This window comes from Setaria italica, chromosome V (genome assembly GCF_000263155.2).
Source record: "Setaria italica strain Yugu1 chromosome V, Setaria_italica_v2.0, whole genome shotgun sequence".
In the NCBI taxonomy this organism is placed as follows: domain Eukaryota; kingdom Viridiplantae; phylum Streptophyta; class Magnoliopsida; order Poales; family Poaceae; genus Setaria; species Setaria italica.
This window is the reverse complement of record NC_028454.1, coordinates 37,558,984-37,582,983: the sequence shown is the minus strand read 5'-3', so window position 1 is coordinate 37,582,983 and position 24,000 is coordinate 37,558,984. Positions and strand designations below refer to the sequence as shown.

At 46.8% G+C, this 24,000-nt stretch overlaps 3 protein-coding genes across 7 annotated transcripts; 2 read left to right on the top strand and 1 right to left on the bottom strand.

Moving 5' to 3' along the window:
- Positions 1 to 671: 671 nt before the first annotated feature.
- On the top strand, positions 672 to 3,356 carry LOC101775011 (protein NRT1/ PTR FAMILY 1.2). The gene is made up of 4 exons (XM_004969991.3): positions 672 to 1,136; positions 1,234 to 1,451; positions 1,545 to 2,101; positions 2,219 to 3,356. Exons 1-4 carry the CDS (start codon positions 1,052 to 1,054, stop codon positions 3,141 to 3,143), a joined length of 1,785 nt encoding a protein of 594 aa, XP_004970048.1. The 5' UTR covers positions 672 to 1,051; the 3' UTR covers positions 3,144 to 3,356.
- Positions 3,357 to 8,980: 5,624 nt separating this feature from the next.
- On the top strand, positions 8,981 to 15,168 carry LOC101773808 (protein NRT1/ PTR FAMILY 1.2). Of its 5 annotated transcripts, XM_022826372.1 has the most exons (7): positions 8,982 to 10,417; positions 10,503 to 10,586; positions 10,696 to 11,482; positions 11,576 to 11,672; positions 13,144 to 13,361; positions 13,470 to 14,017; positions 14,149 to 15,168. In XM_022826372.1, exons 4-7 carry the CDS (start codon positions 11,585 to 11,587, stop codon positions 14,990 to 14,992), a joined length of 1,698 nt encoding a protein of 565 aa, XP_022682107.1. In that variant the 5' UTR covers positions 8,982 to 10,417; positions 10,503 to 10,586; positions 10,696 to 11,482; positions 11,576 to 11,584; the 3' UTR covers positions 14,993 to 15,168. The 5 variants fall into 5 exon arrangements, with proteins under 5 accessions (XP_012701803.1, XP_022682107.1, XP_004970045.1 ...); XM_012846349.2 differs by lacking the exon at positions 10,696 to 11,482 and having other exon boundaries at positions 8,981 to 10,400; XM_004969988.3 differs by lacking the exon at positions 10,696 to 11,482.
- A 585-nt stretch (positions 15,169 to 15,753) lies between these two features.
- LOC101773389 (malonate--CoA ligase) lies at positions 15,754 to 23,616 on the bottom strand. The gene is made up of 17 exons (XM_004969986.4): positions 23,257 to 23,616; positions 22,129 to 22,301; positions 21,137 to 21,337; positions 20,319 to 20,520; positions 20,001 to 20,089; positions 19,680 to 19,749; positions 18,987 to 19,039; positions 18,643 to 18,750; positions 18,427 to 18,525; positions 17,747 to 17,839; positions 17,594 to 17,671; positions 17,383 to 17,484; positions 17,031 to 17,121; positions 16,851 to 16,924; positions 16,468 to 16,647; positions 16,125 to 16,178; positions 15,754 to 16,051 (listed from the first exon to the last, which is right to left on the bottom strand). The coding sequence occupies exons 1-17, from the start codon at positions 23,435 to 23,437 to the stop codon at positions 16,013 to 16,015; spliced, it is 1,887 nt and encodes a 628-aa protein (XP_004970043.1). The 5' UTR covers positions 23,438 to 23,616; the 3' UTR covers positions 15,754 to 16,012.
- Positions 23,617 to 24,000: the final 384 nt, after the last annotated feature.

Below are 24,000 nucleotides of genomic sequence, written 5' to 3'. Positions count from 1 at the left end.
GATGCGGTACTGCAGTAACCATTTGCTAATGATGGATTAATTAGGCTTAATAGATTCGTCTCGTGAATTAGCCCAAAGCTTCTGCAATTAGTTTTATAATTAACTTATATTTTGTCCTTCTAATTAGCATCCGAACATTCGATGTGACAAGAGCTAAACTTTAACCTAAGGATCAAACACGCACTGAGTTGTCGTCGCCACCTCTCCTAAGTCTACAAAAGGTAGTTGATGGCTCAAAGAAGTAGCTAACTGAAAAGAGCCATGTCTTTATATATGCTAACATGTGTCATGCGCATAAATAAACTTACATTAGATTGCTAAATATATGATACGAGACTTATGCAAGGCTAATCGGTGCTGTGGTGCTTGGACCTTTTTTTTTTACAACTGGTGTTTGGACTTTGGAGACATATAGATGCATACATATCCGACTATCAGCCGAGCGACCTGCATACACGGACAAAAAACCCCACCAAAGATCCCAACCCCTTCACGTCCCATGTTAAAAGTTCTTTGTATTTACATACACCTCCCAAGATAATCTTTTTGTGCGACCTCCAAAATAAAGCCCCAGCATCAGTTTTTTCGGCACGGCCGCACGGGCGCCGAAAGCCACGCCGGCCGAGCCCAGTGCAAAACTGCAAACTCCGCCGGAATCCAGGCAAAGCAACAACCAGCCCACACACTACTGCAAGCCTCAGTGCAGTTACTGGCGCCAACCGTTCCCGTGATTGCCCATAACCATCCATTCCATTCCTCCCATCCCTAGCAAATCCAACTCTCACATGCGCTTGATCACTCCTGCAGGATCCAGGAGTTGTACTTCCATTATCTGCAAAATAAATGCCCTGACCCTGATCACTCGTTTGTCGGCAAAGGCCGTCAGAGACTAAACTAGGAGAGTGCTTGTCAGGCACTGGGGTGATCACCAGTGCCGGCCGCCACAGGGCACACGGTTCGCGTATAAATAGGTAGTCGATCGCCCTTCTTGTTGCTTGTGCACAGTAGTGTTGTGTTGGCAGCCTCGCTCTCTCCGTCCTCGTGAGCGGGCATGGAGGTCTCAGCCATGGAGGAAGCCCTCCCCAACCCCAAGGCGAGGAGGGAGGGAGGCCTCAGAACCATCCCCTTCATCATCTGTAAGAGCATCGATCGATCAGCCATGCCTAATTGTGTGTTTTACTTGCACGGTGTGGAGTTCATCTGATGGGGATTTTAATTTGTTGGTTGCGGCAGCGAACGAGATCTTCGAGAAGGTAGCCACGTTCGGGCTGACGGCCAACATGATCCTGTACCTCACCGAGCGGTACCTCATGTCGAACGCCTTCGCCACCGTCGTCCTCTACAACTGGAACGCCTTCTCCAACTTCCTCCCCATCTTCGGCGCCGTGCTCGCCGACGCCTGCCTCGGCCGCTTCCGGGTCATCGCACTCGGCTCCTTCGTCAGCCTCTCTGTAAGCGCCGGCCGGCGATGGACTCGACAACCCAACCACGCGTCCCTTGCAATACCTACATGATAATGCTAATTAATCGTCGTTGTTCACCAGGGGATGTGTCTGCTGTGCCTGACGGCGATCCTGCCGGTGTACAAGAAGACGCCAGAGTGCGCGGCGCGGGTGGCGGACTGCGAGGTGGTGCCGTGGCAGCTGCCGCTGCTGTTCACGTCGTTCGCGCTCATGTCCGTCGGGTCGGGCGGCATCCGGCCGTGCACGCTGGCGTTCGGGGCGGACCAGCTGGACAGGCGGGACAACAGCTCCAGCAACGTGAGGACGCTGCAGACCTTCTTCAACTGGTACTACACGGTGCTGGGCCTCGCCATCGTGTTCGCGGCCACCGTCATCGTCTACATCCAGCAGACCAGGGGCTGGGTCGTCGGCTTCGCGGTGCCCGTCGTGCTCATGGTCACCGCGCTCACGCTCTTCCTCCTCGGCTCGCCCTTCTACCTCAAGGCGGCGGCAGACAGGAGCGCCATCGTCGGCCTGGTGCAGGTGCTCGTCGCCAGCTACAAGAACCGCCACGAGCCCTTGCCGCCGGAGACCGCCGACGCCTCGACCTTCTACAACAAAGCCGGCTCCAAGCCCAGGACGCCCACCAACAAGCTAAGGTACGCACGGTACAATATATATGTTGCAAACGAAAATCTGACCCTGACCACTGCACACAATTCGAATCTTTTATTTAGTCACGATGCTAATTGTGTGTGAACTGTGGCATGGTGCAGGTACTTGAATCGGGCCTGCGTGCTTAGGAACCCGAGCAAGGAGCTGAGCGCCGACGGGGCGGCGTGCGACCCCTGGAGGCTGTGCACGGTGCAGCAGGTGGAGGACACCAAGGCCGTCATCCGCGTGCTCCCCATCTGGTCGACGGGGATCCTGCCCGGCGTGATCGTCGGGCAGCAGATGTTCCCGACGCTGCAGGCGAAGACTATGCAGCGGAGGGTGGGCGGCCTGGAGATCCCCGCGGCCACCTTCGGCGTCTTCAGCATCCTGACGCTCACCGTCTGGGTGGCCGTGTACGACCGCGCGCTGGTGCGGCCCCTGTCCCGGCTCACGGGCCACGCGCGCGGCCTCAGCCTGCGCCAGCGGATGGGCGCCGGCCTGGCGCTCTTCGCCGCGGCCATGGCCGTGGCCGCGCGCGTCGAGAGCGCCCGCCGCGCCGCCGCGGTCGCCGAGGGGCTCCGCGACTCCGACCCGCGGTCGGGCACCCCCGTGCACATGTCGGCCATGCGGCTCGTGCCGCAGCACTGTCTGATGGGGCTCGCCGAGGGGCTCAACCTCATCGGCCAGATCGAGTTCTACTACTCCGAGTTCCCCAAGACCATGTCCAGCATCGGGGTGTCGCTGCTGGCGCTCGGGCTCGGTTTCGGGGCCCTGCTGGGCAGCGCCATCGTCGGGGTCATCGGCGCGGCGACCCGGGGCGGCGGGCACGACGGCTGGCTGCCGAGCAACCTGAACAGGGGACACTACGACAACTACTACCTGGTCCTGGCGGTGCTGGGCACGGCCAACGTGGTGTACTTCCTCGTGTGCGCCTGGGCGTACGGGGAGGAGGGCCACAACAGGGTGGTGGCGGCCGACGCCGAAGCCGAAGCGGCGGTGGAGGACGGCAACGTCAAGGAGGAGCAGCAAAAAGCGGTGATCATTTAGGCGTAGGGCCAGTTACCGGCTTTGAGCACTAGGAAAACAGTATAGTGTTTGATCTGAGATGGTATCTTTCTCTGGTCTAAATCGTGGTATCTGGTATATATGCGAGCTTATATGCTGATGTTTCAAGCGAAACTAATCTTCAAATGTTAATATGGTAAAAGGCTGTTGCAACTTGCAACTCCAATGCCGCATGCATTTTGCGTGCATTCTTCAGGTTCACTTGCCGCTCCTGCCCCCTGCGCTACACGTGTTCCCCACTTTCCCTTCCCACGCCACATCACAGTCTCCGTCTCCTCACCACGACAGCTCCACCTTTTTTCCAAGCTGCCGGCGCCACTGCCAACAGCTATGGCGTGTGATGGTCCCTTGAGTCAGCGCGGAAACTCATCCGATGGTGTTTGGTGTGAAGCAGATGATTCCAGTTCAAGTTTACTAATCGTGCAACTGTTTTTTTCTAACAGTTAAATTCTCTTCGGTGGAGTTGATTCAAACATGGATATGAATTGTGGTGTGTTTTCCCCCCAGTTGCATCTCTTTTATTTATTTCTCCTCTTCTAATAAAAATTCGGCAATTCTCTTGCCGTCCGCTCAAAAAACAATACATGGATATGAATTGTACAACAGAAAATGTTTACGGATCGTCATTGAATTTTAATTTTACATGCACAAAATATACAAACCCACTTGTTGATAATAATTGTACCTGGCCCATCTTTGTGATACGCATATTAAAATTGAATCTATTATCTTAATACAATAGTGTTAAAAGAAGCCACCTCGTTCGCCGAGGGGGTCTAGAAATTCCCACGTTAATCAGAAAAAGGAAAGAATTTGCACCATCAGATTTTATGATGATCTAACGGTGTAGGCTAGCCCAAAAGAGTCCATATACTAATAAATTGGTAAATTTGGAATTAAATATGTGGAAAAGTATACATATATATAACAAATAAACAACCTCGGTTGGAACTTGATTTTCTATCATAACTGAAATAAAATAAAGACGTCCGAGTCCATCCAAAACCAATCAAGATTGAAACATTCGGATACAAAATAAATTGACATGCCATCGCCTTTCTTCTTGCCGAGACGACGTCGTCCGTCCTAGCCTTGCCCTCCACGTGCCGCCCCTCACCTTGCAAGCTGCCACCATGGTTAATCCCAAGCCCCCAATGCCGTCCACCGTCCACGGTCCATCGATGTTCGATTCCAACAATCGTTGCTCAAATCCAAGACCATGTCGCTGATCCCATCGATGCAGAGGAGCGTGCTGCTTGGGTGCTTCTAGCGATATATGGTGCAGGAGAGGCACTGGAAGAGGTGGCTTCCTTGACACTGGCTGAGGGGAGGAACGGGTACCTCAGACAGCATGAAATCCGTTTTGGCCACTTGATTGAATTCTTCCGCAGCAAGAGAATGTGACAACAGCCGCCTACTCACATCATAGCAAAGGAGCTTCGTATAGAGATGAAAAATGAAGATACAACAGAAGCATATGCAGAAGGAACTAGAGCAAACAACACTGAGATGTCGTAGAAAAAAAAATGTAGAATATGGGTAGTTTGAAAAATTAGCATGGCGACTATAACAATATTCTTCACATTGTTTGCTTAGTTGGCCCCTGCGCAAAATAGATTACCAATGAAAAGAAGATGAAAGAAGCATATGAAGTAGGAGGGTCAATAGCGGATAGAGAAGAATACTAATTTCTTCACATTATTTGATTTTTTATCAGCGTCACATTGTTTAATTATTGGCCCCTTAGCACAAGGGATTACCAGTGAAAATAATATGAAAAAAATGTAATACAAAAGAAGAAATAACTAGGGGACTCTTTCATGACCATTAGGACAACCGGGACAAGATACGGGGCGTCCGGCCGGGATAGATCAAATCAATTTAGCAAACTAGGGAGAAAGGGAGGTCCAGAGCAGTGAGGCTCAGCTGCTAGCTAGCGTGGTCAACTTTTGCAGGAGGAGCAAGGACAAGAAAATATTTGTGATCAACTAAGGAGAAGTCTGAACAGACCATAAAAGTCATCCATAGACTTTGGTATGTTTTCATCTTAAGTTCATGAAAATCTACGATAGCTCAGTAGGTCGAGCATGGTGGGTACAGACAAGTATTAATAATATGACAAGTACAGACAAGTATTGATGAGTGTCGGGGTGGTAAGGCAGATGTGACCGATGGCATGCAAATGGCTCGCATATACGAGATGCCAATTCATGTAATAGTTACTACAATGGAAGTGAACATCTTATTTTTCTTAAACAAACTTATAGGAGAGGATTTAGAAATTCCCACATTAATTGAAAAAGAGAAGAATTTACATAGTTGGATTTTATGACAATCTAGACTAATCCAAAAAGTCCATGTTAAATATAACTAATAAATATATTTATTGAAATTAGAAGGCTATGAATTGGAAAGTGAAATAGATAAATAAAGAAAAAATATACATTGGTCTTTTTTCTTCGATAAGGAAGCTGTATTAAATTTTAAGAGGATTACATCGAAATGATACAAAGTCTTGAAATACACACCCGTCCTCTGCATAGCAGGATTCACACAGCCAATAAATGAAATAAAGAATCCCAAACAATCTAATGACAATCAATCTATAGACTAGATCACCACCATGTTGGTCGTGACTTCGGAATTGGCACGTTTGATAAAACATTGAATGGGATGCAAATAAAGTCATATTAGGAAATATATATCACGTTGTTTGGTTATTTATGATCAAGAATGTTTGAGAGCAGGTGTTTCCAAGAAATTATTTTATTAAATTTAATCTGCATAAGTTCTTAACTTTCTAGGAGTGTTTTGAAGAATGAACCATGTCTTGATATTCTTTTTGTATACCAAATGTTTAAGTGTTATTATTTATAGGTTTGTAGTGCTCATCAGCTACGAACATATTATTTTAGTACACGACATGTGTATGTCCACTACAATAGTGTATAGAGATAGAGACACGATGACTTATCGTCATGATGAAATCGATCAGAGGCTCGGCATCATTGATGTAGATGGTAGATAGTAGCCAACTAGAAAACATATGGAGGGATTGACCTGCGAGAAGTTGAGAACAAATTAAGGTCCCCTAATCCAGCAGTCGTTCCTTTCCTTACATCACCATGACGCCCCTCCGTCTGCCATGGATCTTTGATCCTGCCCAGTGCCTCAATTGTCAAGTATGGATCTAGCGTGGCACGAGTGAACCTTTGGCACGGCTTAGCTCAAGTCTGTTGTGGACGCAAATAACGGCTCCTATCGCCGTATGCAATGGTGGAGGAGACATGGCTCTTATCGCCGTATGCAATGGCTCTTATCACCGTACGTATACATGGTGACGGTTTTAGTCGAATAATTGGATCCAAATTATTCAACTCTGTGTTCTAAACCATAAGAAAATTCTACTAAACTACAACAACTTGAATATCGCCAACTTCAAGTTGCTCAGTTTGGAGTGGGTTGGTTGTTCACGATAATACATGCCCGGCATCCGATGGTACCTGGTGCTGAAGTGGCAGCATTGCAGAGCTCCTAGTGTGTGACGTGATGGCTTTGTAAAAAGGTAGCACAACAGAGCTCGAAGGGATCAGATACTTCCTAACGATGCCGCCACCGCTGGAATAGGAACTCATGACATTGCAATGAAGCAAATGTTGCTCCCAATGGAGGCAGGGAGACAACTTCAGCCAGTAGTGTCTCAATGGCATGTCAATGGATAGAGGACAATTAATAGGATTAAAAAGGTTCTCGCAAATAGGACAACCAATTTTGTGGGTTCCCATGCAGAGATGGATGGGCAAGATATGGCTGACTGCTGCAGCACAATGGGTAGATAGGCACAGTTCGACAGTAGCACCTCTATCTTGACAACCATTGAAGACAATGAAGGGTGTCAAATGGGGTGCTTTCAAGTAGGGCAAACTTTTTATTCCTCTGCGAGCTAGGCCGGTGTGGTGCAGACGGAGCAACAGGGACAGGAAGCATGCAAAAGGTGCACATGTGAAGATTAGGGATCTTTGGGTGGAAAAGTATCTGCAAAACACTATAGTTAACGGATTTCCTATGGGTATTGCAATTGATCGACTTGGGAAGGGCAACTATAGATTTGTTTGAGTGAATGATAGGAATCAGGTGTAAAACCTATTTTTCGATAGTATAGGTAACTTTTTATGTACTGTAGTGGTAGTTTTGGGTCAAGGAAGCTCATTTTGAGATAAAGAATATCAAAGGTTGAAACCGAGGCTTCACCTTGCAGATGAACTCCACAAGAAAAATAGCAATGTAACACAAGAGATGGTATATGAAATGAAGAGCATCTTGATGGCTTACGAAAAATATTTATTTACCAAAAAATCATATTGAACAAAAAATTTCTTTGACGACATCGCCCCCAACAAACATGATAGGCTTGGAGACATGGCCTACATCTACCATTGCATGATATATGCAAATAAAGTAAAACTCTAGCGACAAAGGTATTCTCTTTTCACGAATTAAAACTCTCTGATATAAATTCACATTATTACAAGATAAATAAATTAGCTATATTTCTATAAAAGATATTCTTTTTTCGCGGATTCATGTTTCATGGCACAAAATGTAATGATAAAAATGATGATTTGGTCAAGACCATTCAGAAAAGAAAAATGGTAATGAACAAACAAAAGGAGAACTATTTGAACATTTGTAAAGTACAAAAATCTTGTTGCTCAAATCCTCTCCAATGGAATTCTTGAGCCTAAATGTTAGCATGAAAAAAAAATCTAGCTACCCGCGCTATTTGCATGGGGCACCCTTGCTAGTTTAAAGACATAGTACCAGAAGAAAGGTAGGGGTAGAATTTAAAGAAAAAGATAGAACGATCATATTTGCATTGATATGCTTGGTCTACTAATGTTCATGAAGAGATACTTCTGCATTTAATAGTATGACAACGCAGATTGGAAGACAGACATATCTTTAAAGTACACCCATAAACTTAACTGTATCTAGGGCGTCCGTTTGGAAATTTGATTTGCATCTCTTCTTCCAAATAAAATGAAAAGGCAGAGCACCTGCCATTTGTCCTCACAAAATCTCTTCCAATCAATGCTTTTGCATCTCGCAAAAAACATAATCCATGCACACCACATTCACCGTAATCTCCAATTCTCCATTACTGCATTTGCACACACGTGACCTCATCTCAACAGCATGAGCTCCTACTCAATGCAGAAATGGCTCCTTCTGTTGACCAAGCACCAGACAAATTAGCTCGCGTTGCCACAGTGGCACCGTGCAATAATGGAGCAGCTTTTCCTCTAAAAGAAAAATAACGGAGTTGCTTGAGGCTAAAGTTCCGAAAAAAAGCCATGGTCTACTATACACACTAGGGTCCTTGCGAGTGGGGCTTGCTAATTAGTGGTGCAGCACTACTTAGCCAAATACTGATTCATCCCTAAAAGGTTAGCATTTAGTTACTAGGAAATGCTGAACCACTAAAATATATGGATCAACAGTTTTTTAATAGAAAACCACATAAGCAACAATCCACGTGTAAAAAGAAACATTGATTCACTAAATATTTGAGACAGTAAATTTATAAGAAAACTATTGGGTCAATAAGAAAATGTTAGATCAGAATTTCTTATAAAAATGTTGAACCATCAATTTTTGTAGAAATTATTGCATTAACAAGTCACATATAAAAAGAAGAGTTAAATCACTGAAAATGTTTGACTCAAGAAATTTGTAAAATAGTAAGTCAATAAGAGAATATTGAATCAATATTTCTTGTAAAAATTGTTGAATCAACATATACGGTGTGTAAAAAATGTTAAGCCAACAAAAGTAAATGTGGGGATGAACATTCTAAACAGAAAGGAGGTGAAAAGTAATAGCCACAAAAGAACATATGTGGAAGGAAAATGGCTTAAAAATAAACATTGGTCACTATCCCTACTTGGTTAAGTCAAATCGCCCTTGGGCTAGCTCCTTGGTGTTTTATGGGCCGTCACCGGTCCTCCAACTGTCCTACTGCCACTTACTACTGAGCATTGAAGTCTAACTGAACCTCCTCTGCATGGCGCCTTGTCATTCATCATTTCTGATGATATCCGATCTTGTAGCATCCAAAATTCCAAATATTAATAGGCACCTTGGACTCTTGGAGGATCACAGAGAGGACTGAGGACATACATCTCATCTGTCCAACCATATGCATCTGCAACTCCTCACTTCTCCCATGCTGTGACTCGTGAGCTCTCAGAAAACTTGCAAGAAACACACAGGAGCGTCTGACGGTGGGATCAACAACAACAAGAAGGAAATCTTCGCATCTGATTATTTCGTTGGGTTTCGCCTTGAACAGACCAGAGCGCCGCTCGTGTCGCCCCCGTGGGCGACCCAGGAGGACGCCGCCACCGTGACCACGGCCGCTCCCCCCCTCCACCTCGCCGCTGCCGGAGCGCCCCGCCGGAAGCCTGTGCGGGTGCATGGATGGCGGCTGCGGGGCCTCCTCCATCGGGTTTCCTTCCCTCACGGAATCTCCTCTCCCTGTCCATGGGAGAAACCATGGCCGGCGTGTGCAGCTGGCTCTGCAGGCCGCCGGTGACAAGATCCACTACCTGCCTAGGATATTGCGTCTCCCCCCTCTCCACACCCTCCCCTTTTAGAGCTTGGTACTTGGTACTTGCTGGCGGTCATGGCAACCGGTGGCAATGGGGCTTGTTCTCGCCAGATCCGGTCCCCCCGGGACTAGATCCTGTGCCTCCTCGGCCAGTGGCGGCAGGGCTCGTCATGCGCACCATGTGTGGCAGTATGGCGCTGTTTCTCTCCGCCCCTCGGGCAAGGCGTGGCTTCTCTGCGGCGCTTCTAGCGGCGCGCGCGCGCGCGCGCGTGTGTGTGCTGGACTCTGCTCCGGCGCTCCCTCGTGCTGATCCAGCGGCTCCCCACGGGGCATCTAGATCTACGCGGGGCCGTGCCCGGGCATGCTGTGCCTCCAGGCGAGGGCCATCCTATCGCTGGTAGCGTCAGGGTGCTCCCAGGTGGGTGCGAGTGTTGGGACACGACCACCTGGCACTACACAGGAGCTGCGGGTTCAGCGCCGGTGCTGGTGGCGTGTGGGATTGGAGAGGGAGCCCTTGGCGAAAGCCATGCCCGGCTCGCGGGCTGGCGATGACGATGCCACTTGGCACCGTTCACCTTCCTGAAGGCGTCGTCGTGCTCCTCCCCTTCCTGCACCCTGAAGGCCTTCGGGTGAAAACCTTGCTCTGGTGCTACCAGACGGACAACGACGACATCTCTAATATCGTACCCTACCTGTGGCGCCGTCTAACGAGGTCCCTATTTTGCCGGCAGTGTACCATGCCTGCTCTGTGGCTTCTCCCTCCTTACTCTTCGTGGATGAGGTCGGCATTGGATGTTGTCTGCCATCGTGGTTTGGTGAGTATTCTCCTCCGGCACCTCTGCTTCGTTTGCGTTTTTCTTGTTGGTGGTGTTAGTAAATCAATTATCGGGTGGTGTTTCCACCCCTTCCACCATTTCCCTCAAGGATTCCTCCCCTTGGATGATGGAATGTGGAGCCCGGATGTGCTGTCAGTGTCGCCATCAGCTTCAGGGGAGGTTGCTATTTGCGGTGTGCTTTGGCTTGTGCATCCTTCACCACCCTTAGTCCCCACTCCGTTGTGAGAGCAGCAGCGGGGCGGCGTAGCTACGATGGGAGGTGCAGGATGTAACAGCAATTGTGTTACCGGCAAGTATGCTGCTCGGTGGTGGTGCTAATCGGCGATCGGTGGCTGTCTTTCGTATGCGTCGTGCTTTGTTTTGAATTGTTCGTGAGCTACTATTTTCTCTTCCCTTTGACCGTTCAGCGGTTGTTAGTTTGTATTACTGGCTAGTCCGGCTTCCTCCCTCGCTGTGCTTTTAGACTCGCCGCACCGGCGTTGCAAGAACCACATGGGCTTTTGCTCTTTTTAATTGAGTTCAGGTGGGCGATCTCCACCCCGTTGACGCCTAAAAAAACAACAAGGCAAAGGTATCTGCTCTGTTCCCTTCCTCTTAGCAGTTGGCCACGCCACTCGCGAAAGCGAGCGATAGCGTCTCGAAATTCCCCAGAAGAACAAGGCCCCTACCTATCCGGGACCCCTTTGCGCGATTTCCAGGCAAAACTGCCTACCCCTCATGAAACGGCCGTCCGTTTCCGCGGCTGATCTCACAAGCCCACACTCCTCCCGCCGGCAGGCGTTCGGCATCGCCGCGACGCAAGCCTAGCAGGGCCAAACGCTAGCGAGGAGAAAGAGGGCACGGAATCGAGCGCAATCCACATCGCCGTGGGTAACGTATGCGTTTGCGTTTGTGTATGTGAGAGAGAGCGTCGGCGTGTGACAACAGGTAACGCCAGGAACCGGCTGCTGAAACTTTTGCCTTTGCAGGGGGCAAAGATGGAGTTGGAGGACCAGGACGGCGACGGAGATGGGATCGTCGGAGTGAGAGGACAAGGTGGGATCAGAGCGTTGCCGTGCATCTTCGGTATGTGGCTGGTTGGTTGATTTTGGTGTAAAGTGTATAGACACTGTTTTAGGTTCAGTCCCTTCTCTTCTAGATTGTGTTAGGAAGCAGCTAGCTGTATCTCCTCTTCAGAACTCAGTAGTAGTAGTAAAGACTATAGAGTAACCAAAATTAGTGCATATGTGAAATCTCTTTTTTTAAAAATGTTTAATGCCTCAAAAAATTCTTTAAGTGTTTACATTGCTGCATCATCATTCAACTCTTGCTTTGTTCCACTTCCATTTATTACAAAGAAAATAACAAGGCCCGGTTTGCATGGGCCGGTGTCACGCAGTGCCCCCGGCCCACTTTCCTTAGCTTCTTTTGTTCTCAACGCGTGACACGGACATTGCATAGCATGCCAATCTTGTTTTTGTTCTCAACGCGTGACACTGACACTGCATAGCATGCCAATCATGCATAGCCACCCCTACAAAAGTAAGCAAATTGAACTTGACCAAATGGTGATGCGAGTACTACATCGACAGCTCGTTCATCTTGCTGGCTCTGCATCACTCATCCAGTCAGTGAAGGGACTGGATGCAGCCTGTACACGTCTGCACTTGCAAAAAAAATAGTGGTCCTGTACACGTCTGCACTTGCAAAAAAAATAATGGTGGAGTACACGCATCTTTCTTCATAGGTACAGTGCTGCTGTAGTAGGCTGGGTACAGAACTGATGGTAGTCATCAGTGACATAACATGGATAAATGAGGCGCCTGCAAAAGACGCGAAAAAGAAGTGTAACCTCCTTTCACAAAACCCGCACAAGTTAACATTCACAAATAGCTGCTTCCTTCGTTGAATTTTTGGCAGAACTTCTCCATCTTTGCATCCAAAAGGGAAAAGTTTGTAGGTGCTACTCCATCTTAGATGGGCAAGCAAACGGAAACGATGGCGATGTGCGTGCACATGCTGCGTTCCAGACCAAAAGAAAAACTTGCATGCGAGGGTTTCCGATTCACCTAGACGGGAGCTACTAGCTGTCGGCCTTGTGACCTACCTACCGTCTACCGATGAATCTATTTAGCGCCTGATCCCGGCGACCTGGTGCAAAGATCCAGCGGCGCCCCTCCGGCCAAATCTCTTTCAGTAGCATTTGCATTTGGTCTCGGCTGCCGCTGCATCATGGAGCGCTCCCTTGCTGCTGAGACTGAACCAGCCGAAGAAGAGCGCTTGAAGGGGAAGAAGGGCGGGTTCAGAGCCCTCCCGTTCATCTTCTGTGAGTTCCTCTTCTGAAACTGACTGCAAGTGAATCTCAGAAAGCTGATGCTGAGAGCACCAGTGTTCTTCGTTTGATTTGATCTTATTTCTTTTCATTTTGTTTCCCGCGAGCCCTTAACTTACCCACAAGTTTTTCACGGAATCTTTTCATCTTGAAGTTCATGTTTTTGACTTTCACTGGCCCTTTCCGGTTCTGATGGTGAATTTCTTTCGTGTTCTGGATGCCTAGCAAATGAGATGCTGGAGAAAGTTGCTGGATTCGGGCTCAACACCAACATGATCACCTACCTGACCAACAAGTACCACCTGAGCACCGTCACCTCCCAAACGATGCTGTTCGTGTGGAGCGCGGCGTCCAACTTCGCGCCCATCCCCGGCGCAGTCGTCGCCGACATGTACCTCGGCCGGTTCATGGCCGTCGCGCTAGGCTCCATCTCCTGCCTGATCGTAAGTGCACAGAGATCGGAAGTTCACTGCCTTTCTTTTAATTTCTTTCAGCAGGAGTTAACGCGATCAGTGCGTGATCGCTTCCATTTCTGCACTCGCGCTTCACAGGGGATCGTCTTCCTGTGGCTGAGCGCCACGATCCCCGGAGCGCGCCCGCCCCCCTGCAGTAGCGGCGAGCACTGCGCGCCGCCGGGGGCGAGGCACCTCGCGTGGCTGCTCGCCGGCTTCGCGTTCCTGTCCGTCGGCGCAGGCGGCGTGCGGCCGTGCTCCATGGCGTTCGGCGCGGACCAGTTCTCGAGGCACCCCAAGGAGCGGCGTTCCAGGATCCTGCAGGCCTACTTCAACGCCTACTACGCGTCGATCGGCGTGGCCTTCTCGGTCGCCGTCACGGCCATCGTGTACCTGCAGGACAACGTCGGGTGGAGCGTCGGGTTCGCCGTGCCGATGGGCCTCATGCTGCTCTCCACGGTGAGCTTCTTCCTGGGATCGGGCCTCTACATCAAGGAGAAGGGGAAGAGGCTGATGTTCTCCGGGATAGGCGCCGCCGTCGGCGCGGCGATCAGGAACCACCGGGCGCGGTTGCCGGCCAAGACCGGCGACGGCGTGTACCATCACCTCAAGGACTGCAAGCTCACTGTCCCCACGGACCAGCTGAGGTACATGATACATCACGTCACGTGAGACCTAAACCCAAGATGCCGCAGCAGCATCGTTGAAGGATACTGGTAGTGGTAGTGGTAGGTGCGTCATGCTCGTGCCTAGTTTGACGCACGCGGTGACCGTTCAGGTTCTTGAACAAGGCGTGCATGATCGGCAGCACCGAGGAGGGCTCGGGCTCGCCCAGCAACAGCGGCAGGAGGCCGTGCACGGTGGACCAGGTGGAGCAGCTCAAGTCGGCGATCCGCGTGCTGCCGATCTGGTCGTCCACCATCTTCCTCGCGCTGGCCATGAACCAGAGCTTCGCCGTGAAGCAGGCCGACACCATGGACCGGCGCGTCGGCAAGGGCCGGTTCCAGGTGCCCAGCGGCTCGCTGGCCCTGTTCAACATGGCCACGATGTCGCTGTGGTCGGCTAGCTACGACAGGTGGGTGGCGCCGGCGCTGCGGTGGCACACGGGCAACCCGCGCGGGCTCACCATGAAGCAGCGCATCGGCGGGGGCCTGCTCCTCGCCACCGCGTCGTCGGCCGTCTCCGCCGTGGTGGAGGGCGCACGGCGGCGGCAGGCGCTGAGCGGGGACACCATCTCGGCGTTCTGGCTGGTGCCGCAGTTCGCGCTCGTGGGGCTCGCCGAGGCGTTCGGCGTGATCGGGGAGATCGAGTTCTTCTACACCGAGCTGCCCAAGAGCATGGCCAGCTTCAGCATGTCGCTGCTGTACATGGCGTTCGGCGTGGGCAACCTCGCCGGCGCACTCATCGTGAAGGTGGTGCAGGTGGCGAGCAGGCGCGGGGGGAACACGAGCTGGCTCGTCGACGACTTGAACGCCGGCCACTACGACTACTACTACTGGTTGCTCACGGGCTACGGCGTGGTGAACTTCGTCTACTTCGCCTGGTGCTGCTGGGTGTACGGCGAGGAGGGGAAGAACGTGGAGTGGGAAGAGGACGACGACGGGGACCAGCCGATCCTGTAGTCTCGTGGTGAAGCCTGAGCTCGGACGGCTCTGTGTTAGTACCGTCAGGGCGGGCCCAGGATTTTGGGAATGGGTATTCAAAATTTTCGAAGGGTGAATTTTTTTACAGCTTAAAGTGCAGATTCATAACACATAATCTAGAAATTGACATCAATATAGATATACTAAATGATCAATACGACAACATCTCAAATCAGTACTAGCACTATTCTTTCTCTTCATGTTTCAGACTAAAATAAAAATACACAAATTTTAGAGAGTGCTCACTGCCTGCTACTGCCATCACATTGTCATAAATTTCATAAACAATCGCAAATGCTCATCTCAATATGTTGCTGAAGTCGCGTAGTCTGTAGAAGTGTTGATGGTTCGATGTCGTGACTCGCCAAATTGCCGAAGCTCGGAGAGGAGAGGGGAGAAATAGAAGGCGTAGATCAGCAAAGGAATGGAGCGCTGTGTGTGTGGCTGTGAGCCTGCGATCCAGTGGAGGAAGGGGAATGACCAAATTGAGCTTGTGAGAAAATGAGCGGTTGGGCCAAGACTGCGGTAGAGGAGGGAAGGAGCGGACCAGGCAGGTTCCTATGGGCTTTTTTGGTTTACGTTAGCCTTTTTTGGTTTACGTTAGCCTATTTATTTTTGGCTTTTTGATACATACACATGGGATACACTATATATAAACTTTTTTTGCAAAAATAATGGGTATTCAGTTGAATACCCTTGAATACATGTAGGCCCACCCACCGTGTAAGAAGCTTGTAGGGTTGAACAATATAATGAATGAACTCCTGGAACTTGAATGTGCGATATGTGGCACAAACTTTTCTGACAGAGTAAGAAATGTGTGGAGTACAGCTCAGGCCGTTGCGAATTTCATATGTTCGGTGTTTCTTTTTTTCCCCCTCGACAGATAATCTACGGCTATATCCTGAAGGAAAAATACAATAATATACTATGAACGGAGGAAAGTTTTGGAAAATTATTGTTCTATGATAAGGAAAAGGATATCTATAAACTCTGAGTCTAAGCTCCTAATAATTTCTTCAGCTCCTTCTTGTTAACCTGAAATAAGTAACGGCTAAGTCAGTTGCAGGCACAATTCAAGAGTATTATTCAAAGGAGATCATATCAGCACCTTTCCCATGGCATTCCGAGGGAGAGAATCCCACAAGTACAATCTTGTTGGAATCTGGCACCCACAGAAAAAAGAATCAGTCTCGATGTCAAATGAGACCGAGAACTCAGGACTGATAAGAAGGCACTATCTTGGTAAATGTAGGTCTAACAAGTTGTCAATGGTTTATGAACTTTTTCTGTTAATATAACATATGCTACTGACACTCTCTGTTAAAATTAAAGATTTTATAATGTCAAGCAACAGGGCACTTAGGGAAAATGCAGCCAAAGGAAAATTTCTATGAAAAGAGAGAACGTAAAAGGCAGCTGGAAAAAGGGGGAAATGATGCAAAATATCAAACCTTGTATGGAGCAAGCTTATCTTTCGACCAACTTGTCAATGCTTCCAAGGTTAGTGCTGGCTTCGAGTCTTGCTCCGCCATTTTCTTTGCATCCTCCTTAGGCACAATTATTGCACATACAACCTCCCCATAGGCTTCGTCAGGCAAGCCAAGGACCGCACATTCCAATACAGTGTCATGCTGAAGCCAAAAGTAGACCAGATTAGGTAACATAAGAAAGGGAGTTATCTGACAGCTGTGCAAAGCCTTCCATATACAAACCTAATACAATCTACATGCTAAACTAAATTTGACAAAAACATCAGCAGATTCTTAGGTGCATTGACTTTATTAACATCATCTAGTGTCTGCTTCAAAAGTAGTTTCTAGGACATGTGAGTTACCTCTAGCAGTACTGCCTCAATTTCTAGTGCTGACAACTTATAACCACCAACTTTCATAATGTCAGCATTTGTGCCTGCAAAAGGTAACCGAAACTCTTACCCCCAGGCAGTAACACCACGAGGTGATGAAAATAGCAACTAGAAGGACGTAAGCGTGCATGTGAGTAAAGTGGTACTTACGTCCTAAAATTATGAAGTATCCTTCCTCATCAAAAGTTACTGTATCACCTGTCTTGAAGAATCCACCATCAATGAAGGATTCTGCCGTAACCTGCAAACAAAAAACTACCATTTTCAATGATGAAAAATAACTTTTCAGCATGCACCCTTCACTAGCTCCATTATGGTTAAAATGTTCTAGTAAATTTGTTATTTGTGCAGTACAGCTTAGCAGAAATGTCACGCGTTGCATTTAAATAAACAAGATGTATAGTTTATAGTCGCAGTTGGTAAGTAGGAACTTCCTAGATGGTTTGGAATGTTCCCTCCAAAACAGCACGTCATGATCATCAATTAAACAGCACAATCATACCTCTGGTCTTTTCCAGTACTCCTTGAAAAGGGATGGACTTCTAATGCAGAGCTCACCAACTCCAGTTGTAGTTTCAATCCCATCCTCCATAATAATCTTGGCCTGAGTCAGAGTACAGAAAGATGCCTTATATATTATGAAGCAACGCAGAATACACAGAATTAATATTGTTTTAATGATGTTTCTAACTCCCATGGATTGTTTGTCGTACCTCAACACGTGGAAGAGGTTTACCAACTGTACCTTCTTTTCGGATACCATGCAATGGATTAGACAGTGCCATGACAAACTGTAACCAATAAGTCTGTCAGGAGCCATGTAGTGTACTGACTAGATGAGAAAGATTGATGTTTGTTCCATTTACCTCAGTCATGCCATAACGTTCCAAAAGACGATGGCCTGTCACTTCCTCCCACCGCTTCATAAGTGGGGAAGGAAGAGCTGATGATCCACACATCTGCAGTGATTCAATGAGTATTAATAATAGAACCTTTTATATTTCATTGCATCAGTCCAATGATAGAGCCGAAAAAGGTCTACAGGAAAACCCACTAATCATCTATTACCCACAGCTGTAAGAATCAAATACATAGCAGGAAATTATTTCGCTTCGATGCACAGCAAGAAAACATGAAGAACTTAAAAAGGAAAAACAAGCATATCTGGGCTCACACACTCTTGCAGAAACTTTTAGGTTCTTGCAGTATTAAAGCCCACGAAATGGTGAGATAATTAAGCCACATGTTGAACACCTCTTGGTCACTGAATCTACAAAGTGTACTATATATCTCAAGGTCCTTAATTAGGTATATTTGCAGTTGATTGAACAAGCATAGACACAGATACAGTTCGACCTCACAGATTCAATAGCAGGATCCAAGGGTCTATGCCCAATTGCCCATCGGTATTTCATTAAACCATATATCACACGGTTGTGCTTTCAAGCAATTTTTTACATAGCAGGTAGCTGTGAGGCTTTCAGAACAAAGTAAAGGAGATGCAGCCGAACTGAGACACAGTTTTCAATGAACATGAAGAACTTACCATTAACCTCAGCTGCTTTGCAGAATAAGAAGAGGCAGATTGTTGATCAGGATCCATACTATCGTACCCTTGCAGTAGCCGCGTATACATGGTTGGAACCTACCACAGCATAAGTATCGAAATAACTAACTTATCAAACAGTATGAAGACATATTGGCATATGGCAATTTGACAAGAATCTGAAGGTAGACTACTATTGTCTGACAGGAATCATACTCCAGTAAATACTGTGATGGCCTCATCATTTTTGCTGGCATCTTTGGGATATGATTCCCGCCATCTCTGCCATATCCCGCTTACGCTGAATTTCGGAATAAACTCAACCTGCAATCACAAAGATGATATGTTACCATGAAAGGATCTTTGCAGATGTGCTGCTGAGAAAAGCTTCATTGTTTACATCTCCTAAATCAAATCTAAAAATGGATCTAATATATGTACACAAAAGAACTCCAATAGCTATAGAAGGCCAGTCCAGTTCACCAAGACTAAATTTTGATCAAATAGCATTATCTCCTAAAAATCATTTAGAGATAAATAAAGTTAGGGAGGGCAATTACCACAGATCCTGAATAGAGGGGTGCAAATAGGGCATTGAAAAGGCCATGCACATGTACACTTGAAGTTAAGGACTTCACCAATGATGACAAAAGAAATGGATCCCCCAAACATAATCATAAGGGACACTATCACTGTTCAAATTAAAAGTTGCAAAAAACCTAATTCTACTTCTAAGTACCCCTGGTACAGGAGTTCAATTTCATTTTTTAATTGAGGGGGCTGGTACATGTATTTGGTGTTTCAAACCTGAAGGAGCATAACAAGTAAAAATATATGAAAGAAGAGTAAAGAATTAGTGGTACAAAAAATTTTCCTACGGCAGAAAGAGAGAAGGTATCATGTACTACCACTGCGCTTAAAACCACTCTATGCCCAGGACCCACGTGGAGCTGACATGCATGTGTAAGCATCCAGCTTACACTTTCTTCCTCTACTTCAAGTAGAAGCATTAACACTTTCTTCCTCTGTATTGGGAATGTTTGGGTTCATGTATGGTTCAACCAGTCGCAACTCTTCATGCATGACTAATGCCACAACGTTAATATACCTAGACATCTACTAATCGGTGTTGCTGAATAGTGAATACTTCAATCAAAATAAACGAGTGGGGCCTGGAAATAATTGCAATTCTAAATATTAGTATATGATATAGTGCTAAATATTTAAATAGCAATAGCATTTGGTGTGGATATGATGCAGCGGGAGACAGTGCAGAAATTGGTCTTCACTTTGATATCCCCACGCTTCTGATAGAATTTGGACCTGCCAAATCAGAAAGGATAAATGTTATGTACATCAATTTATTATGCCAGCTAAACTGGTCATATAGAAACTAAAAAAGGTCGCATAAAACACAAAAACCCTTAGATCAATCAACTGTAATAATAAAACCATGGAAATGTGGCAAAAGTACAGAAATGGCATAGGCAAAGTAAACAAAAATATTAGCTCCTGTTCATTGTTCAACAATTTCTAGAATCATGTATATATCTATTTAAAAATAAAAAATGCACCTGAGAAAGGATGCCCTTGTGGGTGTGAACAACTCCTTTTGGTTTACCAGTTGTGCCACTTGTGTAAAGAATAAGAGCAGGATCATCTCCTGTACAACCAAACTCCAGAAAAATTAGGTTAATAGGAGCTCCGGCAAAATATTTGGAATTATTAGCGAATAGTGAGTAAATGATCATGATTGTGTGGAAGTGATAGTGGAAGCAGAAAACTAGAGTATCGAATTAATAATGGAAACAAAAAGGGAGACAACAGAAACAGCAAGAAACATCAGCCACTAAGTTAAAGTTGCTGTAAGAAAACAGATACGAGCAATGCACCTTTGATTTTCTTTGAACTGTTGATCTCAGTTATTAAACTAGAGACTGATGAAGTCACCTCATTGCTTGAAGGTTCTTGGGGGTTTATTTCCGAAGGTATACTAGTGATAGATGGAAGGAGAGAACAATAAGCAGAACACTTGATGGAAAGATTCTTCATATTTTCATGATGCTCCTTGGTGCTTAAAACCATTGAAATATCCTACAAGTCACAGCAATTAGAAACCAACGAACAAATTGATTCAGTTGGTTTTCTACACTTTAAAAAAAATCCAAAGATTGTAGTTCAGAACATGTGTGGCACTTGCAAAAGACCGTAAAAAGTTATAATCATGTGCACAATGAAAAAGGACAAAAGTTTTACACATCTTTTGTACTTAAGTTCATTTCTTTTCCCTTTTTTTGGCACAGTGCTTTACCATCATATAATTGCACAAATTTCTGCAGCACACATTCTCTGCATCTTTGTTTGTTATTTTCTTTATGAATCTTTTTAAGTGCACAAGTGTACAAACCCAATTAGGTGCAGAAATCCACTTCACCCACAAAATGTATCAATTTGTATATGAAACTTGTGCATATGTGTGATGTAGAAGATAATTGTCCCATGTGACAAACTTAGTAGTTAATAAACACTGCTATCTACATCTACATTGTGCTTTGCAGTTTTTTTGTAATTGCAACCCAAAGATGAAAGTATAATCATAGCATGGCAGCAGAAAATGGAGGCATTTCATTTCTATATTGATATCTTGCAAAATGAAATGTTTATATTGATATCTTGCAAAATGAAATGTTGCTGTAAGCTTAGAACAAACCGAGTCATTCATGACGTGAAGAAGCTCAGCTTCTGGATAGCTAAGTGCAAGGGGAACAGCTACTCCACCAGAAAGCCAGGTTCCAAATACCCCAGCAACAAATTCAGGAGAGGGCTTAGCCACAATGCCAACACGAGCTCCATGAAGGAATCCTGTTCCAATTTTTCCTTTGGAAGAATCTTGAATTCCATTTTGTGTCATCTAAAAGAACAGAAGTAAGGTAGGCACTAAAACAGATTAACAGAACAGTACAATTTATGTTTAACAGAACTCTGTAAGGTAGACTTATGCATTAACCATTTGGCAGTAAAAAAATTGACTACAGAAGCGAACTCCTACAGATATGTTTAACAAAGTTCCTTGCAGTCAAATTATGCATTGAATTACTAAGCCAAAATGAAATGTATGGGGAAGCCAAGAAAAAAAAGGTGGAGGATCCAGTAGCTCAGTGTATTCGCAGAAGCTAACTTGGAGCATGAAGATGATATAACTGCACATATACATAATTAATGTAACTTGAGCGGAGAGCAATGATCTTCATAAACACATTAGGAGACAGGCTTACTGATTTTTTTTTTGCGATTAAGACATTGATGAGGCTTTGTAGCAAACATGCAAGGACAATGACAGGACAAACTAACTGATTGAATGCAAATATCTGATACACATTATCTAGTCAAGAGATTCCAACCAGTTTGGAGGGCAACCTGCAGACTTCCCAGATTCCTAATTGCAAATTCTGGGACTGCTTCAGCAATGTCATGAAGTCTGAACTAACATATCATTTGCATTAATGCATTTTGTCAAATGACTTTGGTTCCAACGTTATGAGTGGAAGTTATGTCATAATGCACCCAGAGTCCCAGACAAAGGAAAAGGGAAGCTAAGAGAAAAATCATATGAGAACCTGGAACGAAGTCAGGATTCAACATTCTAATCACCAAGTGAGCAATCTTAAATGAATATGCAGAGCATAAAAGGAGCTGTGGTACATTTTTGCTGCACAAAATGTTGTGGACATCCAGGGAAGCTGCAATGAGCTGGAGAAGGCTGTAACTCTTTTTGTCAGCTCTTATAGCTGTGCGGACACCATTTGCTGAGCCATGCTTGAGGACTTCTTGAACCACCTCCATGAACGTATGGGTGTTCTGTCTGGTGTGGTATGCTAAAGAACAAACAAGGAAATGGAAATATTAGAGAACAAAAAATTAAAAAGAATGCACAGTAATTTAACGAGATGCTTCAAACCATAGGACACAAATTCAATGACTGACAAACTAAGTGTTGCACGGTGAGAAAACAGTCAGCAGGTGTTCCTATTTCAAATCAATAAGATGGCCATTAACCTAAACCGCTGCTTCTTATAAGGGGTGTTTGGTTTGAGGAACCACCCCATTCTAGATGAGGTGGTGCATCATGACTTCATTCCTCAAATTTGGTGGAATGACAATATTCTCCATACTAGTACTAATTATTAGCTTGTGAGGTATGAGGTGGTGATGGAACAACTCATTCCATTCTGCAAACCAAACAAAAAATTGAGGAGTGAGAAAACGATGGATCACCTAGTTCCTCAAACCAAACACACTCTTAGATAAACCCATGAAAATCATTCTCAGAATGGAAGAGTTGATGTAATTGGAAGCAGCACAGAATTCAATGACAACTAATTCACTAACTAACAACAAACGCAGGTCAACGAGAACCCTGCCCGAGCAGGCGAGCACCGTGATCGTGGGGGTTCCAAACCCTCTAGGAGCATAGGACAACTGCTCCTTTGTGCCATCACTAGTGCTCCAAATGGTCCACAGTTCGGACCATATCCTGCCCGATTGGATCGTTTGTGCATCAAACATCCGCCTCGTTGATCCGGAGCCACTACAACACCTACAACCTTCTACGCAGGGCATCTGCTGAGCGGCTGAGGCAAAACGGCGAACACCTCCCGTTCTGCTAAACCCATACACGCAAATTGAGTTTGGCGTGGTCCAGCTTCAGCCAGGAGACGCCGAAACTTGCCAGCTCAACCGATGACGCCGTTGCGGCAAAAACAACGTACACCTGGCGCTGAACCGAAACCCAAGCAAACAAGAACAGAGAGAGGGAGTGGAGAAGCCGACCTGGGGAGGAGGAGGAAGAGGCGAAGTGGCGTCGGAGGCGAGAGAGGACGGTGGAATAAGAAGAGGAGGAGGAGCAGCAGCAGGGGCGGAGCAGGTGGGGCGAGGAGGCGTGGGCCGCTCGGCGATTGAATGGCGTCATCAAGCGCGCCACCGCCCCGCGCCCCCACGCCCGCGTCCGCATTTACGGGCAGTCCCAGCCTGGGAGGTTGGTAGGTGTGCAGCTGCTGCCCCTCGCGAGTCGCGGCTGTCTCGGGCTCGTGCGAGTGTCCCGACCCCCAAGGTTGGTTGGCCGGCAACGGAATTGGGACGGGAGCGGGAAACGCCGGCGCGGAGCCGCGAAGTCGGTCGCTTGATGATGGTGGTGTTTCCTGTTGTCTTTTGCGGGTTAGCTAGACTAGACTAGTTCGCTTCCTCCTCCAGCGGGAGACGGGAGCGTCGGCGCGGCCGGGTCCACACTCCACAGGTCGCTGTTGCGGCTCGATCGGGATGCCAGTCATCATGCCGAGCCGTGCTCCAATCTACGCGTTTTACGGTTTTACGGATGCTGATGATGCACTGATGCTATGCGATCGGAAGTACGTAAGGGTGATACAACGTTTTCGTCCTGATGTGGTTTTCTTCCCGAACTTTCGCAACGACTTAGACATGTTGTGAATTGTGATGTCCCCACCCCGAACTAAAATGATTCGGATAGGTCTACTTGTTTGAGACTACAGGGGATGGTGTGATGTTAGCACAGGAATT